At 38.8% G+C, this 21,041-nt stretch overlaps 1 protein-coding gene across 2 annotated transcripts in view; it reads left to right on the top strand.

Annotated features, from left to right (window-relative positions):
• Nucleotides 1–18,869, top strand: part of BZW2 (basic leucine zipper and W2 domains 2) — a 68,494-nt gene extending 49,625 nt beyond the window's left edge. For both annotated transcript variants that reach the window (XM_004702704.2, XM_045288869.1), the window contains exons 7-12: nucleotides 147–256; nucleotides 2,838–3,008; nucleotides 4,977–5,123; nucleotides 6,139–6,277; nucleotides 17,559–17,681; nucleotides 18,412–18,869. In XM_004702704.2, coding sequence (XP_004702761.2) covers nucleotides 147–256; nucleotides 2,838–3,008; nucleotides 4,977–5,123; nucleotides 6,139–6,277; nucleotides 17,559–17,681; nucleotides 18,412–18,440 — 719 coding nt within the window. In that variant the 3' untranslated portion in view covers nucleotides 18,441–18,869. The remainder of the gene's footprint in view (nucleotides 1–146; nucleotides 257–2,837; nucleotides 3,009–4,976; nucleotides 5,124–6,138; nucleotides 6,278–17,558; nucleotides 17,682–18,411) is intronic.
• Nucleotides 18,870–21,041: the final 2,172 nt, after the last annotated feature.

Raw genomic sequence — 21,041 nt, forward strand, 5'->3', positions numbered from 1 at the left:
TAGTAGGTAGCTGACTACCTTTGTGCTAGTCAAATCCTTTAACCATGTGCCTGTTTCAGGAAACAGAGTCAAAAATGTTGCCTAATGCATCGTCACCTGTAATTTTGCTTCGCAGGAATGAACTCTCTCTCTCTTATTTCAAACAGGCATTGCGGCCTCATTTGCTGTCAAGCTTTTTAAAGCATGGATGGCAGAAAAAGATGCCAACTCTGTCACCTCTTCTCTGAGAAAAGCCAACATAGACAAGAGGCTGCTTGTAAGTGTCGCCTGGACCAAGACTTAGGTGTCTGATGCTTTTGCCCTCGCTTTGGTGGTCTTTGCTATGTAACACGACCAAAACACCCAGGCCTGTGTTGACGTAGAGGAGTATTCCTTTTATTTCTGATCAGTTGGCAGATAGAAATGAATTCTGTTTGCGTTTGATGTATAAACGAATGGCAGTGCTAGCACTGAAGAATCACAGGAAATAGGAGACTCTCTCCTGCAGGAAAACAGGCAAGGAATTAACAACGGAAACAAATGAAGTGTGTAATAAAACAAAAGGGGGAGAGTGCTGTAGAGAGAAAATAAAGTGAAGGAGGGCTAAAAAGTGTTGTCAGTATGGAAGGCAATGGTCAGTGATCAGGGGAGACCTCTGATCAGATGATATTTGTTTAAAGACATAACGGAGTGAGGAAATTAGCCACGTACATTTCTAGAAGAGGCATATTCCAGGCAAAGGAAGAGCAGATGTGTAGGCTGTGAGACAGGAGACCTTGAGTGTGGAGACACTAAGGAGAGTCAGGGAGAGGATGATCAACTCAGCAAGGTAGCAGAACTACAGCATTGAAGGACTGTAACCTTTATTCTGACTGATTTGGGAAGCTTTGGAAAGATTTTCTGCCGACTGTACATAATGCGATGTTGGGTTTTAACAGTAACTGTGGCTGTTGAATTGGAAATAGACTATGGAGCAATGACAGGAAGGGGAGATTAGAAACTACGGGAGAGATGATGGAAACTTATAACCGGGCTTTTCTAACAAATACAAACCATCTATCTACTAAGTCAGAGAAAGTCAAAATAATTTAAGCAGACTACCTCAATTTCATCTGGACGATTCTCAATAATTATATATCCTCTCTAAAAACTTTGGATACAGTCTATTAATAAACCACAAATAATATGTATAAGTTCGATAAACCACCCTGCTGGCACTTGATTAAGCTCTTGGGCACTAACTGAAAGGGCAGTTGTTGAAACCCTCACAGCTCCACAGAACCCTGGAGATGTCGCAGGTTATATGTCGGGCTGCTAGCCTTTTACAAGTCAGCCGCACCACAGGAAGAAGATGAGGCTCTCTGCTTCTGCACACAGTCTCAAGCCCACAGGGCAGTTCCACCCTGTTTTATAGGGTTGCCATCAGTCAGAACTGACTTGAGGACTGTGGGGTTTGTGCAGCTCCAAGGGAGAAAAGGCCTGGCAGTCTACCTCGTAAGAGGGACCTCCTGGAAAACCCCAAAGAGCAGCCCTGCTCTTTCCTTGGGGATCGGATTCCCACAACATGTTGGATGACGCGACTCATAAAGTAACTGGAGATCAAACTTCAGACACAGTCATCCTAACTAGAATGCTGAGTATCTGGAATAGTGGAATAGGCATTTCGTAAAAATAAATGTTTCACAAAGAAACTCAGTAAAGTGATATGAGCTTTCTGCTCCCTCAAACCTAGAGGATCCTTTGAGTGACACCACAGAGATCAGTAGTCAAATTTCTGCTTGGTATATAATATTTGCTCTAACATGCATATGTGTTTGATAGCTGCTTTCACCAAACCTATTCTGACATTTTGAAATTATTACTCAACTAGGGGAATAGCAGATGAACTCTATCGACTATTAAAGTATGGGTCATGAGGTAGACTCTCTGGCTGTGTCCCTAGGCAAACCCAATACAAAGCATTCTACCAGGGTTTTTATTGCAGCCCCACAGCCACACCTGTATCTGTATAAGTCTAACAAGTATAGAAGGAAGTATTCAACTATTTTTTAGACTGTGACAAAAAAATGTGAGAGCTGTGAAAATTCCTAATTTCTTAGTTGAATTTTTCGTGTTGGGAACATGACTAAGTGTTACTGAGACTCTGCCAAGCTGTGTCGGGTGCCATGAACATGAGGTTAAAAATATGGGAGCAGCCAGAGTATGTTCTTTCTTCTTCTCCCATGAGAATTATGTCATAGATGAAAGGGTTGACAGGCTGGGTTTAGATTAGATATCTGCTAGAAAGGGAATTGACAGCCACCATCATTAACCGATCTAGCAAACTCTTTTGACTTCTATACTAGTATTTTGGGATAAGAGCTGTTTCCCTCAAATCATTTCAGCACTTCACTAAGACTGATTTTTGTCTGTTAACTCACAATGACGGAAAGAGTGTGATTGTCTAATTATTTAATTTCGTTCTTGTCCTTTAGAAGAAAACCATTCAAATAGTATTCAAAGTTATCTTGACATTTGCATTGGATGAAGCAAATTTACTTCTGTATTTACACAGGTGCTCCTTGATTAAAATCCAAGACCAAGGGACTAATGATGCAAAGATGAGGGAAGCCTGGTTTACCCATATTGCTTAGCACACCTGCCCTTGCCTGGTAATACTACCTACTGTTTAAGGAGACTTAGCAAAGGCTGAATGAAAAATTCATGAGATTTATTCTTTTGTAAACCAGTCCTTGTTCTTTTCTAAGCAGGAAATATTCTAAGTGCTACTTTAATATGAAAATGGTGCCCTTTATGCTTGCAGAAATTTGTATAGATTGTCTTTCAACTGTCACCTTTTTTCCCTTGTACTCTCTCAGGAACTCTTTCCAGTTAACAGACAGAGTGTGGATCATTTTGCTAAATACTTCACGGATGCAGGGCTGAAGGAGCTCTCCGACTTCCTGCGAGTCCAGCAGTCCCTGGGCACTAGGAAGGAACTGCAGAAGGAGCTCCAGGAGCGTCTTTCTCAGGAATGCCCGATCAAGGAGGTAGGCAGACGTCACCGAAGCACACTAGGATCAGAAGAAATGCAGAGGACTGTAGCACGCATTTCCGCTCCCTGCAAGAGGCCTCCCTGTTACTGAGTGCTATGCACTTTATCTTCTTGTTCCCACCATTTAAATTAGTTCAGTGGTAAAGTATTGTCTCAGAACCTTCCATTTTATTTTATTCTAGAAGTTCCAGAAATCAATGGTTACTTTCATGAGGGTCAAAATATTTCATCTGACAAATAGACTTGCCCATGGGTCAAAATACTCCACTATCGGCTTCCACTTTGTTACAGATTTAATGACATGGCCAAGCATTTGGCTTGTGTTTGAAATCAGCACTGGATATCTTGTGCATCAAGGGACTTGCAGATATGTGTTTTTATTTTTTCTTTTCGTTCACTTGAAGAAGAAAATTTTGATGGTTTTTGAATTCATAACATGAGAAAGGACCAAGTGGGCTAGTCGCTTGTTTGCCCCCAGGAGGTTGTATGTCCACCTATAGATTTATTAGTCATCAACCTATAGATTTATTACAGTATTGTGTTTTGGTGTTTTGTATGTTTTGGTACACATACCTGGAGAAAACTGCTTATCAAAACATTTTTTTTTAAAAAAACAAAAGAAAACTTTTACTTGACAATCTAAAAAATAAATTATAGCATTCTTTCCTTTTGCTGGTGCCTTAGGGGCATAGCAGTTACTCTTTGGCCTGTGATTCCCAAGGTCAGCAGTGTGAATCTACCAGTTGCTCCCAGGGAGAAAGATGGGACTTTCTACTCCCCTAAAGAGTGACGGTGTTGCAAATTTATAATTTTACCCTGCCCTATAGGGTTGCTATGAATCAACATTGACTGGATGCCAGTGAGTTTGATTTTTTTCTTTTGCTGCTTATTCCTAAATTCCTGACCCTCTCCACCTGCAGGGCACTTCCTGTGGTTTTAAGCTGGAGAATTCCAGACTTAGACTATCTGGCACAAATAATCCACAGTCTCCTGACCGTAAAGTCAGAAGGGTAAATTCCAATGGCAAAACTGCCACATCTTCTGGTTGCCTGGAAAACATTTTGATGGTTGTAGATAGGGAGAGATCACACCTGCTTTCAGAAGCCCCTGGACCCACTGCTGACAGTACAACAACCCAAATCTTCAACAAAGAAAACTACATTTTTTAAACTAGGAAAATAGGAAGAAAAAAAAAGCTGTACTGCTGACAGGGGTATTCTTGAAATCATATACTATGGTTTTTAATCACTTATGAATGTGTAACACCTATATGTACTCAGTTCAAAGTGAAAAGGCGTTCCAAACAAACTTGATACATAAGACACTATTAAGATGGGGGAATGGGGGTAGGGGTAGGGAGTCTGACATAAACTCCATCTGTCAGATTTTAGGATGGATTTGTTTAAATCCTAAGGAGAAAGTAACTGGCTGAGTATTGCTGAATGAATATGTATCAAATTTTTAAAATTTATTTTTCATTTTACTTTTTTTTTTTTTCCTAAATTCTTACTGAGGTCGGGGGGCTTGGGGATCATCAAAAGTGACAATTCAAGTATGAGTTACAGGAACACGCTTTTACAAACCCAAGACATTAAGTTGAAGAAGAGATAAAAATTCACAACTCTGTTGCCTTCTTTAAACCCCAAGAAAATCAACCTGGTTCAAAAATCCCTACTCTGCTAGGCCCAAAGGAATTTTTGCCCATAATAGAGTAACTCCTAGAAAACAAAGATTCTTTCTTCCTCCCCGTTCATTATCCCACAGGTCCTGGGCAGAGCTAAGTGTTTTCATTTAAAAAATAAAATAAATCTGCTTTGAGAACAAATCTTTGTGTTCCTTGCGATCTGAGAATACGTACCTGGAGGAATGGAAGGAACCAAGCAGACGGTGCCCCCTCCAATGCAGTGAGTGAGGAGGGCCCCATCTGTCCATAACCTGACCCTCCTGCTTCCCTAACGCTTAGGTGGTGCTCTATATCAAAGAAGAAATGAAGAGGAATGATCTTCCGGAAACAGCAGTGATTGGACTTCTTTGGACCTGTATAATGAATGCTGTTGAATGGAACAAGAAGGAGGAACTTGTTGCTGAGCAGGCCCTCAAGCACCTGAAGGTAAGGAGGCCCCGCCTCAGGCGTCAGCCCAAGCCCAGCTCTGAAGAGTCTGAGAAAGGGCTTCCTGCTCCAACTCCCCCAACACACTCTGGCCAAAGTTATATTTTGTGCATTTTTTCTTTTCAAATTTGCCACCACTCAAAATGTTTCTGATGTGAAAGCCTCTGAACTATCTAGAGATACATTCTTATTTTTAAAACTATTTCAGAAAACCTATAGAATAGTCATAAACAGCCGTAAAGGTGAAAGAAAATGTAATCCATCCTTTTGCTCTATATGAAAACAATTCTTACTAATCTTTTTTGATTTAAGTGAAACAAAAGTTGACATTAGAATTAGAAAAATATCTGAACAGTGGAAAAAAATCAAACGATTGTGTTAAAAGGTATGTTTTTTTCCACAATGAAATCTAGTGTTTTGCTTTTATGAATTTCCGCATGCCCCTCTGTTAAAACAAAGTGATGACTTAGCTCCCTCAGAATTTACTCTCGAATTGGACATCAAGACTAGTTAGAATAAACAACTTGCAGTGTTTGTAAGAATAGACCAGCGACTAAACTGTGCAGGTTACATTGCTCAGGGACAGCTCCGAGGGGAGAGGTAAGGTTTGAACTGAGCAAGTCCTACAAGAAGACTCCGGGTATTCATCAGTGTCTGGGAAGCATTATGACAAAGGGAACAAAAGAAGAAAAGCCTAAGGCTGATGTGTGGAAGTCGCAGCCCGCAGATCTACAGCAACGTCAATCTGCTCCTTCTGCCTCGTTTCCAAAGTGCCCACTAGACTGGCAAACAGCGTTCATCTTTGATAGCATCACAGTCACTCTTTGGGGGGCTCCTCTTTAGTGGTTGCAAGAGAAACCTGTTAAGATGCTGGATAAAAAGAATTTATTTTTAGTAGGCACAATGATAAGAAGATAATCTCACTAGTGACTGTTTTATAATCAAACCTAAAGTAGTGTGAGAATGCCTTCCATCTACAGCATGGTGATGAAGCCCTGTTCCAATTCTCTTCTAGCAATATGCTCCCCTGCTGGCTGTCTTCAGCTCTCAAGGTCAGTCGGAGCTGATTCTCCTCCAGAAGGTTCAAGAGTACTGTTACGACAACATCCATTTTATGAAAGCCTTTCAGAAGATTGTGGTTCTCTTTTATAAAGGTATGCCTTGTTCTCCCACTAGGTTTTCTGTGTCTTGTTGAAGCGCTTTGGAAGGCAAAACCGAGGGTAATATTGGGTAGTATTTATTAGGGGACTAGGAAAGATCTTAATCTTTGCACATTTCAGGGAGAAAGCCATATCACATAGAGAGGGGCAGAAAACACCATATAAATATGTCTTCAGGTGCCATCCTAATTATATAAAATAATTCAGTCTGGTTTTGAATTGTAGAGATTTTTTTATAATGATGGTGATCAAAATCCTATAAATGTATGCTCAGAGATTTTCATGAACCATAAAGTTGAATTTTACTGAAATAATTAACCTTTTTACTTGATATTTATGCTTGACCCAGACCTTTTCTGTTTTTCCAAGTAAATGGCTATTCTTAGGTTTTCACATTTACTGTCCTTTCATTGCATTTATAAAGAATACGTTGCCATGACAACTCCCACTGCTTTCAATAGGTGGATGCTATCAGATTTTAACAACTGTTTTTTGGCTTAGGTTTATGTAGTTTTATGAAGGGAGAGAGGAGCTCATGGGGGGTGGTACATTTTGGACATCTATAAATTAGCTTATTTGAAGGTAAACAGCATGATCTTAAACAAACTAAAGTATATGTTAATGATAGTTGTGTTTAGGAAAATGATGAGCATGCAAAAAAAATTTTCTTTCCCTTAAATGTGTTTTTAAGTTTACATATTTTGAATGACAATGTGGGATATAAACTTCTATATCATTAATTTTTAATTCTTTTTAAAATGTCTAATAACATCTCAAGGGATTTGCATTGACTTTCTAGATTCTTCATATATATTTACACTGCACACAAGTTTTTTGTTGTTGTTTTATGTTTATATTTAAGTTCTTCCCCAATGTCAGAAAGGTTATTTTATTTTTTCAAATAATTTTATTGGGGGGACATTTGTACATTTGTTGCCATCATCATTCTCAAAACATTTGCTTTCTACTTGAGCCATGGGTATCAGCTCCTCATTTTTCCCCTCCCTCCCCAACCCTCTCCCCTTCACAAATCCTTGATAATTTATAAATTATTATTTTTTCATGTCTTACACTGTACGATGTCTCCCTTCACCCACTTTTCTTACAGATCTTATAACATTTCATACATCAATTGTATCAAGCAAATTTGTACATATGTTGCTATCATCATTTCCAAAACATTTTCTACTTGAGCCCTTGATATAAGCTCCTCTTTTTTCCCCTACCTCCCCCACCCTCACACTCTCATGAATCCTTGATCAATTATATATTGTTTTTATTATTTAGTTTCTTATACTGTCCATTGTCTCCCTTCACCCACATTTCTGTTATTCATCCCCTTCGGGGGGTTGGGAGTGGTGGCTATATATCCAACCTTCACCCGCATTTCTGTTATTTGTCCCCTTCAGGAGGGTGGTGGTGGTAGTGGCTACATAACCAACCCTTTCTCCCCCTCCCCCTCCCCTCATGATATCGCTATTCCCACTACTGTTCCTGAGGGGTTTATCTGTCCTGAATTCCATGTGTCGAGAGCTCTTACCTGTACCAGTGTGTTCTCCGGTCTAGCAAGGTAGAACTAGATCATGGTTGGTTGGGGGGGCGGGTTGAGGAAGCATTCAGGAACTAGAGGAATGATGTGTGATTCGTCATTACTATACTACACCTTGGTTGAATCATCCTTCCTTAATAGCCCTTCTGTGGGGGATGTCCAATTGTCTTCAGATGGGCTTTGGGTCTCCACTCCACCACCCCCTTATTCCCATGGATACAGTTGTTTGTTTTGGATCTTTTGATATCTGATCTCGTTGACACCTCATGATCACACAGGCTGGTGTACCTCTTCCATGTGACTTACTTGTTTCCCTGCTAGATGGCTGCTTGTTTAACTTCAGGCCTTTAAGACCCCAGACACTATATCTTTTGCTAGCCGGGCACCATGCCTTCTCTTCAACTCATTTGCTTATGCACCATTTTGTCTTTAGCAATCAATCCTGCACACAAGTTTTGAATAGTATTTACTTTTTCAGGGTATGAAGTACTTAGAAATAATGTTTATATTAGTGGGAGAATGTGATCGCTGCTAAATCCTACTTGAATCTCTATAATAATTTTTTTCCTTTGGCTAAATTTGAATTAGGTTTTCTTGGGAATGGTCATGAGCCTTCAATGTCTTAAAACTCAAACTCACTGCCATTGAGTTGATCCCAACTTAGAGTGACCTTATAGGTCAGGGTAGAATGATGCCTGTGGGTTTCCAAGACTAAATCATGATGAGAGTAGAAAGACTCATCTTTCTCCCATGGAGCAACTGGTGGTTTCAAACTGTGGCTAGCAGCCCAACGCGTAATTCACTATACAACCAGGACTCCTTGTCCTAAAACTAGGACTTGCCAATTGATACCCAAAATGAGTGATCAGAACCAAACCTAAAGGTTATATTGCCAGACTGCAGAAGGTACCCAGGAGTGAAAAATGAAAATAAGGTGGAAAGCCAGTGGCCATTCTGCCCACATTAGCCGGCGCCAGCTCCACTTGTAAGGCTGGTAGAGACCTGTGGAACAAGGTCCACATTTGCTGAGTCATTGTGGATTGTCGACTTCATTCACAGCACAGTAGTAGATAAATACACATTTTACTTTACTAAATATACCAACCAAACTATTTTGTTTGTTTTTTATTTTTGTTTTTCAACAAACCTTTTTCAAGAACTTAGCTTTGAGACAGTTATTTGAACCTCATTTTGGGTGGTACTCAAGTGTCATTATGAGAAGGAATTTACCCAAAAAAGAAATAAATCCCATTTTATTGGGAAAATGTGGCATATGAAGTATCATAATCCTTCTCAAATTGTCATTCTGATCGTTCATTCCAGCCTCCTCGGTTGTGCTTATTATACCAACGGGCAGGGCACAAGACTGGCTGCTGCAAATTTGTATTTCCTATTTGCCGGCTCAAATGCTAGGGGCACTGACTTGAAATTACGAAATAGCCAGGAATGAGCTATAGGAAGTTGGGTTTGTTGTTGTTGTCTTTTAAGCATCAGTTTGTCCTTATGTTATTGATTAACTGGGTAATCCGTTTTAAATAATGTAAAATTAGCTAGGCCTGTGCCAAGTTATGAGCAGGCTTGAGGAAACTGGAAAAGTAAGTATTAAGAACAGTTTTGGGGGATTGAGTAAATATTGGAAATGAAATTTTCTAAAAATGGGAACCTAACATATACCACTAAGGTTTTATTTTATTTAAATTTTTTATTTTATATTTTTAATCATTTTATTGGGAGCTCTTACAACTCTTATCACAATCCATCCATCCATCCATTGTGTCAAGCACATTTGTACATTTGTTGCCATCATCATTCTCAAAACATTAGCTTTCTATTTGAGCCCTTGATATCAGCTCCTCACTTCCCCCCTACCACCACTAAGATTTTAAAACTTAATATTTATTTGGAGGAAAGTTTTTCCACAAAATTATAAATGTGATCTGTTTTTCTGAAAGAAGTAATTACTTGTTTTCTCTTGAGAATATGAAATCCCCATGGAGCAGTTGTTCCATGCCACTATGAAGGTCGTTACTATGTTTACCTTCTTTTCTTTCTTTCTTTCTTTCCAATACTGCCTTTTACCTCAACCTTATTTTGTCCAACAGACATTTTTTGCAGTGGGAAACGTGTTTGTGTGTGTGTATAAGGGATTGGTGTTCTTGTTCTGTAGTGAATAAGCCTAGGGAGACTTGATGTTGTTGTTGTTGGGCTCCATCGAGTCAGCTCCAGCCAGAGTGACCCTGTGCACCACAGAAGGAAACACTCACGGTACTTTGGCTTCCTCACAAGCGTTGCTGTGCCTGAGCCTGTTGACGCAGCCTCTGTGTCAGTCCATCTTGTGGACAGCTCTCTTCCTTTGCTTTCCCTCCACTTTACCAAGCGGGACGTCCTTCTCCAGGGAGAAAGACTGGATGAGCGGTGTGCATTTTAATGCACTGCTTTTTAAACTTCAGTTTGCATAAGCTCAACCAGAGGGCTTGTTAAAACTCAGAAACTCCCCAGCGATTCTGATTCAGCAGGTCTGGGAACGGTCATACAATTTTGCATTTCTAACAAGCTTCCAGGTGATCCTATCATTGTTAGTGCCAAATCACTTGTCTAAAAGATATGGGACACCATTCACAAATGCTGTGAATTATGGTAATATTTGAAATCCTAGGGATCTTCATAAAGTTAATGGAGTATGCATATTATGGAGGGAAAAAAGTACATAAATATTTTCTTTTATTTTGATGTATACCACAATGAGCTTATACTAACCTGTTGTAATATATCTGAACTAGAGCTAAGAGGCAGTGAGAAAGATAAGACAACAGTTTGAAAAGATCCCCTAGCAGAGAACCATGAATCCTGGGAAAACACATCAGATTGAAGTGGAGCATGCGTTCTGCTAGGTGCATACCTGTTAAACAGGTACCCACAGACTGTCCCCTACAGAGAAGTGTAAAGCTTTCAGTGGAAATTTTAAAGAAATGGAAACAAGATCCTGGGGCATTTGGGAAGAATTGTACCAAGATAGGAAACTTGGCGTTCCTGGTACAATCCTGAAGAAAAGGCACAAGCAGAGCAATGGCTCCCAAGAGATAGTAGTCCAGTCAAAGCAAAACCAGATGGCTCACGAACAGAGGGCATGACAAGTGTGTGAGATGTGCGAGGTTCCTTTACCTGTTGATTTTCTGGAGGGCCAAAGCACTACATCATCTACATATTATGAGAGTAATTTGGAAAAGCAACCTGTGAAAGCTTCACCAGAGTCCTCCTCTACCACCACAAGGCTCCTGCTCACTATTCTCATCAAACAAGAGGACTTTTGTCAGAGTGTGCACGAGAAACCATTAGGTACCTTACAATCCTGGTTTGGCTCTTTCTGACTTGATTCTTGTTTTCTAACCTTAAAGAAATCTTTAGACGGTGCCCATTTTCTTAAGTTAATGACGTTTTAAAAAAAAGACTATTGATATAGTTAAATTCCAGGATCCACAGTTCTTTAAAGATGGCTTATAAAAGTATCTTGAAATCAAAGGAATATATATTGAAAAAAAATTTGTATATGTATTTTTCTTTTTCTCTCTTAATTCCATTCCCCACAAACTTTTTGAAGGCCTCTCAAAATTTACAGTAGTTCCAAATCATTGATCAAAAGGATATTGGATGCCATTCACAAATCCATTCACAAATCTGTGGATTTTAGTAATATGTAAAATAGGGGGTCTTCAGAAAGTTCATGGGAAATGCATATTATGACAGATTCATAATATTTATATTATAAAAATTATTTAACCTTATACTTGTTAATTCCCTTTATACATAAAAATTTCACAAGTATCAAATAGTATTTTGTTTGCATCTTTTATATAATGGTGTTGATCTCTTGTTTATTTTAAGGAATGTCTTATTCCTTAAAGCAGATGTTTAAAAGTATAATGGACAAATATTTTATAATTCCACTTAAATATTTAAAATAGGCAATTGCATAGAGGCAGAGTTTATTAGTAGTGTCCCGGGGCTGGAAAGAGGGTTATCCCTAGGTGAGTACTGATTTTCGACTTGATGGGATGAGATCTTTTGAAATGAGTAATGGTAATGTCTGCACACCGCTGTGATGTGATTGATCCCACTGAGCTATATACATTCAAGATGGTCAAAGCGGAGATTTTAATGTCACATAGGTAGTCCCCAACTCATAGCTGAGTTCCATGCTGAGGACTCTGCCGCGAGCTGTTTGGTTGTTTGTTTTTAATTACGACTGCTTTACTTTATCAGTCTCTTAGAAATCCAATCTTAAATATCTACAAACGAATATCTGAACATGGTAACGTTAGCCTACTATACTGTTCCCTGTGATCCCTTCCTTTCCCGCTCATGGGGACCAGTGTAAGACAGAATGAAATATTTTCCAGTCCTGTGCCCGCAGCACAGTCATTATGTGTGAGCCCAGTGTTGCAGCCCTGTGCTCACAGTGATGCAGGTCTTCCTCTGTGTTGGTGACCCTCTACTCTACAAGCATCATGTCCTTCTCCAGGGATTAGTCCCTTCTGAAAACACGTACAACGTAGAAGAGGCAACATCTCCGCATTCTCGCTTCTGAGGAGCATTCTGGGCAGACGTCTTCCACGACAGATTTATTCATTCTTTCGACCGTCTACAATAGACCACCTATTCACCAGCACCATAATTCAAAGCTATCAGTTCTTCCGTCTTCTTTATTCCTTGCCTGGCTTTCATTTGTATGTAATGCAATTAAAATACTCTGGCTTGGGTGAGGACCTTAGTCGTCAAAGTGACATCTTTGCTTTGTAACACTCTCAAGGCTCTTTTCCAACCTACTTACCCAGTGCAGTACATTGTAGGGTTTCCAGGATGCCGCGCTTATGCAACCTGATTGTGCGTCCAACTGAACTGACATCTTTGACAACATCAATCTTTTCTCTGTTTATCCTGTTGCTGCTTATCGGTCCGGTTGTGAAGATTTTTGTTCTGTTTGTTGAAGTATAATCCATATGAGGGCTGTAGTCTGTGTTCTTCATCTGCAAAGCTTTCTCTGCACTTTTCAGCGAAGGAAGGTTGAATCCTGCATATGGTCAATTAGTCTTCCACCAATCCTAATGTCATATATTCACCGTATAGTCCCTCTTCTCAGATTGTGTGCTCAGCCAACAGATTGAATAAGTATTGTGAAGGGATACAACCCGGATGCACTCCTTTCCTGAGTTTGTTCAAATAACTGCTTCTTGGTCTGTATGCAAGTTCTGCATGAGAGCAGCTAAGTGTTCTGGAATTCCCATTCTTTGCATTATTATTTGTATTATGTTGTGGCATATTTGTTTTGTTTCTTTGGTTTGTATTTAGTTCATATATTAGTCTGGGTACTTTAAAAAAGCAAATCCACAGAAACTCATGTATAAGAGACAGTTTTATATAAAGGTTAAGTGTGCATCAAGAAAACATCCCAACCCAGTGCTGCCCAAACCCACAAGTCCAATATTAACCCATATGTCCGACACCAATCCACAAAGTCCTCATCCATCTCACAAAACAGATGCAATGATGCCGACTGCAGGAGGAAAGCTGAATCAGTGAACGTGTAAGCATCTCAGCACTGGCAGGGGTCTCCACATGGGTGCTCCAGCACCCAGGGCTGCATCAGGGTTGGTCCATGTGGCTTCTCCTCAAGAATGTCTTGCAGGAAGTGAGCCTTGCAAGCTAACGCAGGGAATTGGCTAAGACAGGTGCACCTGGTTGACCATCAGAAAGCAAGAGACCCAAGAACTAGAAAGGCGAGGCTCACTGAGCCATTTATCCCTCCGCCCTTTAATTAACCCCACATGTGTTTATCGGCCATGTTGGCACAATAAACTAACTACCTCAGTCCATATTACTAACATATGTACACCACCACCACTTCCTCCACAAGCAGAATATTCTAGGTGCAGCTCATCATAACTCAAATGACTTCGTAAGTTGGGGACTACCTATATGCATCTTACCACAATAAGATTATGAAAACAAAATAAGCATACTGGAAACCACTGCTCCTATACCACTTTCCTCTGTTTCACCTCCCTCCCATTGCCATAGCTTAGGGATGAGTCATCATCAACTCGATGACAGTGAGAAGGATAAACTGGGCCCCTTCAACAGACTTAATTATTTAAATGAAAACCACTTTGCAACTTTCATATAAATGACAATGCAGTAAAAATCATAAAATTAGACATACTATTTTTTAATAATGGAAGAAAAGTGTCAATCACAGTGAAGATCACTTTCTGTATTGATACTCAGAGCCTGGTTGGGTGTGTCTTGTGTAACAGAAACAAAACCCCATCACCATTACATTGGTTCTGAATCATATTTCTGACCCTTATGAAAAAAACTGTAAAATGAGCTTCTTATTCATATTCTAAAAAGAAAGGAGTGTCCTTCTGACCTTATTTTTCTCACATAATTGGGATACATTATTTCTGTCTTATGTCTTTATGTGACATTTCTAATAAAAAACACTCAATTCCCTAAGTTCCAAGGGACATAGTCATACACTGAAATACGTACGTTATCTAAAGCTTTGCGATTTTCAAATTACCTTTACAGTCTTTTGTTTTTGAGCCCTTGTCAATGAAATTTTAAACTAGAACTCTACACATTGAGAATTTAATTTTTATTATCAAAACAAAGGATGAAAAGGCGATGAGAAGAAAAGGAGAGTCTTTCCTGGCACACAAATGTCTGAGCACAGCTGTTGCGCTGGCTGCATATTCTGGTCTAAAGACATGCTGCAGTGCAGTGGTAGGATGTCTCCTTTCTTGCTGTGCCTTCACTTATATTCTTATATATTAATTTATATTCTTATATATTCACTTATACTCTGTATCTTAATTCGTCAGCTCTGGACAATTTGAACAAAATGTAGTGCTGTCTCAATTTTAATTAATTCCTCCTTAGGAAATCCAACAAGCAAATAAACCCTTCCACCTCTTTCCCAAGGACTAGTTTCATTGTGATAATAATGTGTTAAGTTTCTTAACTTTTTCGATATCCCCGCTTTGCCCACTAAGTCACCGTGTCTAGTTGTTTTGGCCCCCTCTTTATCAGAAGATAACTAGAAATACTTACTTCTGGACACCAGAAATGTGATCTTCTCATTAATGCTTTGGGCATTTATTACCACCCTGGATTCTTAACTATGAAGAATCCAACTTTGCAGTGCGTAGCAGTCCATACTCCTCTGTCGACAGTGCATTTGAAGGGCTTCCCTGTGAGTCAGTGCCCTTTTCCCCAAGGACTCTCACTGACAGGCAGTGGAGTCAGTGCATGGCCTCTTGCCACCTCCTTGGGGCCATCAAACTCAGAAGGGAGCTGTCCACCTTCACAAGGAGAGTCGCAGGTAAGAAGAAGAGCAAAACTAGCATTGAGCAGCTTTGCAAAGTGCCCTGAGGTATGGAGAAAAATTGAAAAAATTTCCCTCAAAATGTGTGTCACATTTTCTCAAACTCGTTTTGTTTTATAATAATAAGAAGTCAATAGTGTGTGCATATTAATTTATAAACATATAAATATACATGTTGGCTATATGGGCTCAAAGCTGTCTTAGATGAGTGCATGATAGAAGCAGTTTGGAAATTGTTGATTATTGAATCACAGCTGTATATATCCCAGCGAGAAAAATGTCTAATTATAAATAGATCATTTGGAAATTGTGTAAAGGCACTTTTAAAATCCCTGTTTCAGGTAATTAGTGTTGTGGAAAATTCCTATCTGTAGTTTGCACACTCACCCAGGCTGTTTCCTCATATCTCACTTATCACGGGCTGAAGGGTACACACCCTGGCCTCCATTGTGAAAGGTGGCCTTTGATAAGGAAGGGGTGATAAAGTCTCTCCTCATTTTGAGTAGAGAATGAGGAACTGAAAGGAGGAAAAAACAAAATACAGACGTTAAGTATAACCCTAAAGTATTCATTCTTGACTATAACTTTAGTGTGCAGACCTTGTAAGCAAATAAATCCGGGTCTCCTCTTTATTTTGCAAAATGCAGTTTACTTGATGATAAAAATTAAACAAAGTAAACTTTCTTATATTTTCTAAAGTCAAGGCATGTCAAGTTTTAGTCAATTCTACCTGCTCCATTTAATATAGGATCCTTTTCCAAGAAAAGAAAACAAGTTTTTTGTTAGGAAGAGGTCGGTGTTGTTTATATGGAAACTACTGAAAATGACATAAATTATATATGTATATCATGCTAGAGACGCTGCAGAAAATCGGAACCCTCATACTCACTACAGGTGAGACTGTAAATACATGTATAACCACTGGAATAGAAATCCCATATATCCAGCAATGTCCCTAGTGAGTATAGACCCTAAAGAAGCACAAGTCCTGACATGAAGAGACATGCGCAGTGCAGCACTGTGCACAAAGGCAGGAAGATGGAAGCAGCCTAATGCCTGTCAGTAGAAGAGTAAAGAAAGAAACTCGGGTGCACTTAATAGGAGATTATGCATAGCTCAAAACAGTGATGCAACCACAAAGCACCTCCTGGCCTGCCTAGATCAAGAGAACATTATGCCGAGTAGACTTAGCCAATCACAAAAGAACAACTATTACCTGAGATCACTATGAAAAAGAGGGTCAAAAAACAACAAGATAAAAACTTTCATACTAAAGGGAATAGAACTTGGAGATTGTCAAGGGAAGGAAGGGGCTTAGTAGAATGTTGATGGGCGATGATGTGGATGAAATAGGAGAGTGATCCACCAGAGGAAGAGAAATCAAAAAATCACCAAAAGAAGAGAAATAATATTGGTGGGTTTGTTGCATAGTTGAAACTGTTCAATATAAAGTTGATCATCTGGAATATAACCCCCCCTCCCACCTAATTTATAATATAAAAAAGACAGTACCACATTACCCCATCTTTATAAATTTTCCCATGGATTTGTCAGTGTTTGTAATAGTGGGCAGGCATTGCAGACTCTGCATATATATTTTATCTTTGTTGTCTCACTTATTTTCATTTCCCTTTCCTATCTGTAACATTAAAATTTCAATTGAGAGTATTTAGGAACAATTGTTGAATTTAGAGTTTGAGTTAACAGATTTCTCTCTTTTTCAACCTGTAGAAAATCTATTGCATGTCAGCTTTTACCTTAATATAGCACAAGGAAAACTTTATACTTGTGATTCCAGATAGTGTGCTATTGGATTTCCTGTAGATAGAGGTATGGAACTCTTGGTTGCAAGTGTTGGTCCCAGTCCCACAGTGCAACAAGGAAACTATCTTTATAGCTGATAACTATCAACTTTTTCACCTTTTCTCTCAAAAAAGAAAATCTCTTAAAAGACCAATCATTTGAGAATTCTATTTAATCAAGATGTGGTTGAACGTGAACTGAACTTGAGTTCAACGCTAAGTGTCCTGAAATCCTGGAATTACTGATTCACTTGCAAATTTACAAAATGGCCCCATTCTCTACCACCAAATTAACAAGTCCCCATTGTGACCTAGAGGCTTACATGATAGGGTGCTTGGTGAGATTTCTATCACCATCTTTGTCACCAAAAGCCGTGTACTGAGCTACACACTAAAATACAGCAGTGTGCTGCATGGAATTGATTGTTCCTGTTTTGACGTTTCAGATATGAATGTCATTTATGTTAGTACCTTTCAAAGTAAGGAGAATTTAACTATAAATTATGTATTAATTTTGAAATCTTTCATCTCCAATTTTAGCTGATGTCCTGAGTGAAGAAGCGATATTGAAATGGTACAAAGAAGCACATGTGGCCAAAGGCAAGAGTGTTTTTCTTGACCAGATGAAGAAATTTGTTGAGTGGCTACAAAACGCAGAAGAAGGTATGATACCCCTGGACGATCAGGGCAGTCACCTTGCAGATCATTTCTTACTCTGCTACCTGTTGGAGGGGACTTTTCTGTCCAGCATTTCTCTATAGGGAACCCCTTTCTGAACTCAGGGTAATGACATGTTTTGTATCATGAGAAAAAAATCAATAAGCCTTAAATTCTTCCCCCTCATGAAAGACAAAGAGGAGACATTATCAGCCAAGGGGAAGGGAAAGAAAACAGTATTTGGCATGATCACGTATTATGGGACTGTGCAGACGTTTCTTTTAGCAGATGAATGGTATTAAAATGGAACAAAAGGCAAGCATAAAGAATGGATGAGAAGCGTCCAACCGAAAATTAAAAGTACATTTTAGGTGCGCCACAGGAATGTTTTAATTTCTTAGTAGTATAAGGAAGCTTCAAATAGTTCATGGAACTATTCCTCTATCTCTTAATTCCAGTTTTCCCATGAACTTTCTGACATCCCCTCACCTATATGTCCCTGGTATGTTTTTAGAAAGGCTAAGTGTCTTGAGAAGCACAGAGGCGGAGCACACATGTGCTGTCTGTTCTCGTGTCTCTTAGCTAGTACATGCACACAGGGTTAAAAGTTCTATTGTGGGTGGGGAAGCCATTTTGTAAAATTATTATTAGAAACTGTTTCATGGCCTCATTTGAAAACGTGCTTGGGAAAAGTACTTCACTCCTCTCTCTCTCTCTCTCTCCTCTCTTCCCCTAGAGTCTGAATCGGAAGGTGAGGAGAATTAGATGCGCCACAAAGCACAATACCGAGGTTGCCGCCCAACACTGATTGGGAATGCTGAACCATTGGGAAGAGAAATTTGGCTTCTGTTTTCACAAAGGGAAAAATAAAATAGGATAGGCTTCCCTTGTGCTGAGGGGGGAATTGGTTTTGGTTTTGTTTGTTTTTTAAATGGCGCCCTGAGGCATCAGATACTATACTTGGGACTCTACCTCTCACTCCTTGTCTGCTAACTTCAAGCCATTCAACGAGGAGCCAGGTAGGAATCTGAGATGAAAATACTTAACAGACTCCTCTTTTTTAGCTGTTTTTTTCAGGTACTATGTGGTAAATGCCCACTGGTGTCTATTACAGGGCCACTTTGGTAGTGTGTATCTGCTCGTGTATGTGATCTGACAGACCAGTTTTTTAAAATAAATGGCTTTTTAAAAATCTGGGCATATATTCTCTGAGTTTTTACTTTTTGACCCTGCCTGAATTCTTACTCAATGTTATAGCTCTTTTGACATCAAAAGTACCGAATAGAAAAAAAATGGAAAACACTCATTGCAAAATGAAATAGACCAGCTAATTTGATGAGTGCTAACCTAACTGATTTAGATATAATAGCAGGCATATTCCCTAAACTGAAGAAGTTAAATCTGTAACTCTTTTATTTGAGAAATCATATTTAAAGTTAAAATTGAAAATTGCATTTCCTTTAAAAGGAAACATTTGTGTCTCAGATTTAAAATATGCAAGAGGATTTGGGGCTCTATTTTAGGGAAACAATAAAAACAATTGAAGGCTATATTTCACTTGACCCCACCCTTTGTAGAAGAGATCTAGAAAAGCATAGATGTATCCAAGGTCTCAAGAATCTGCAACTAAGATAGGGACACAAGTCCCGCCTTCAGAGCCCAGCAGTGCTCTTTCTCCCTATACTTTATCTCAGTTCCTTATCAATGATTTACAAGGTAGAATTACACATTTCTCCATCGCAAGAATTTTTAAAGCTAGTTCTTTTGAGTAAATATCTGGAAGTTGTATTTTCTAGCTTGAATGGGGAAAACTTTAAACTACTAATACTATGATATTGGTGATAAAGAAAAACTAGCTCTTCTATACATTTTTGGCATTAAAATCTGGCAACAATGATCAGCATTTGAAAGACAGCTATCCACTGATTCAGCACTGTCATTTCTAGAAACCATTTCATAAGTGTCCTTCCCTTGTGCAATAATCACCCTGTTGGTGACGTCACTGGTGTTGTAGAGTGAATTCTGTTCCCCAAACTTTGTGTCTTTAATTCCAACCTTTCTGCCCATAAACCCATTTGGGGATGGGTTGTCTTTGGTATGTGACTGAAGCAACATGAATATAGAGTGTGCTTTGAATCAGTCTCTTGAGACAGAGAAGAAATTAAATTAGTGAGGGAAGCAGAGATGGGGAAGAAGGATGTCAAGCCACGGATGAGCACTCAGGAACAGAAACTCAAAGAGATGAGAACTTTCCCCAGCAGAAGGGAAGCCTCCCCTGGGCTGGCACCCTGGAGGAGGAGTTTTAGACCTCAGAACATGAAATTCTGGAACTTCAGAATTCGGCTCTTACCATGAATTCAGTGGTTCAGGAAATAAGAAAAACAAGAAAATTAATTTCTCTTTATGAAAACCAAACGCTTGTGTTGGTGTTATAGGACTACTAACCAAGATAACTCATAAATCTGAAAAGTCCATGAGAAGGGAGTGGTTAAATAAATTACAATAAATTAATAGTTGAATAAATTATAATAAATTCATTTCAGGGAATTCTTAACTGTTAAAAGGAATGTTAAAGATAGTTCATAACTTGTAAATATGTAAGTTAAAAAGACTGCATTAAAAATGCCTTTTTTTCCATTAAAAAAAATGTGTATATATATAAAAATACCTGTATAAATGTATATTAAACCAGCCTCTGGGCCACTGATTTGATTACAATTCACAGCAACTCTATAAGATAGAGTAGAATTGCCCTGTGGGTTTTCAAGTCTAGAAATCGTTATGGGATCAGAGTCCTGGTTCTCCCACAGAACAGCTAGTAGATTTGAAGCCCCAACCTTGTAGTTAGCAACCCAATGAATAACTCCCTGCAATACCAGAGCTCCTTTTATAAGTTAATAAAAAAAGAATAATACTCCTTTATAATGTTATTTCTGTATAACTTAGGTAAAGGTAGGAAGAAATGTTTTCATATTGTAATTTCATTGAAAGGACATATCTTCATAATAAATTTAATAGTTATAAAATAGTTTATCTTATTTTAAAATTCAGTATATGCTCTAAATATCCTGAATGTAATACATGTTCATTTTATAAAATATGAAAAGCTTTTGGAAGAAGCTTAACATTACATAATATTCTACCATGGAGAGGAGCATTTCAAGTGCTTTTACCTTTACATGATTTACTAAGTTCTTTTTACAAATTAGTCTGCTAGTTTTACTTCTTGCTCTTAAATAGTATCAATAACACTTTCATATATTAATCACTAACCTTAGCACAATCTTTTTCACTTTGAATTTTTGTTACAGATGGAGTGCTATTTGTTTATTGTTAAGCATATGATTTTATAACTTTTACTTTTAA

This window comes from Echinops telfairi, unplaced genomic scaffold (genome assembly GCF_000313985.2).
Source record: "Echinops telfairi isolate 266 unplaced genomic scaffold, ASM31398v2 ScPeMD7_23;HRSCAF=83, whole genome shotgun sequence".
Taxonomy (NCBI): domain Eukaryota; kingdom Metazoa; phylum Chordata; class Mammalia; order Afrosoricida; family Tenrecidae; genus Echinops; species Echinops telfairi.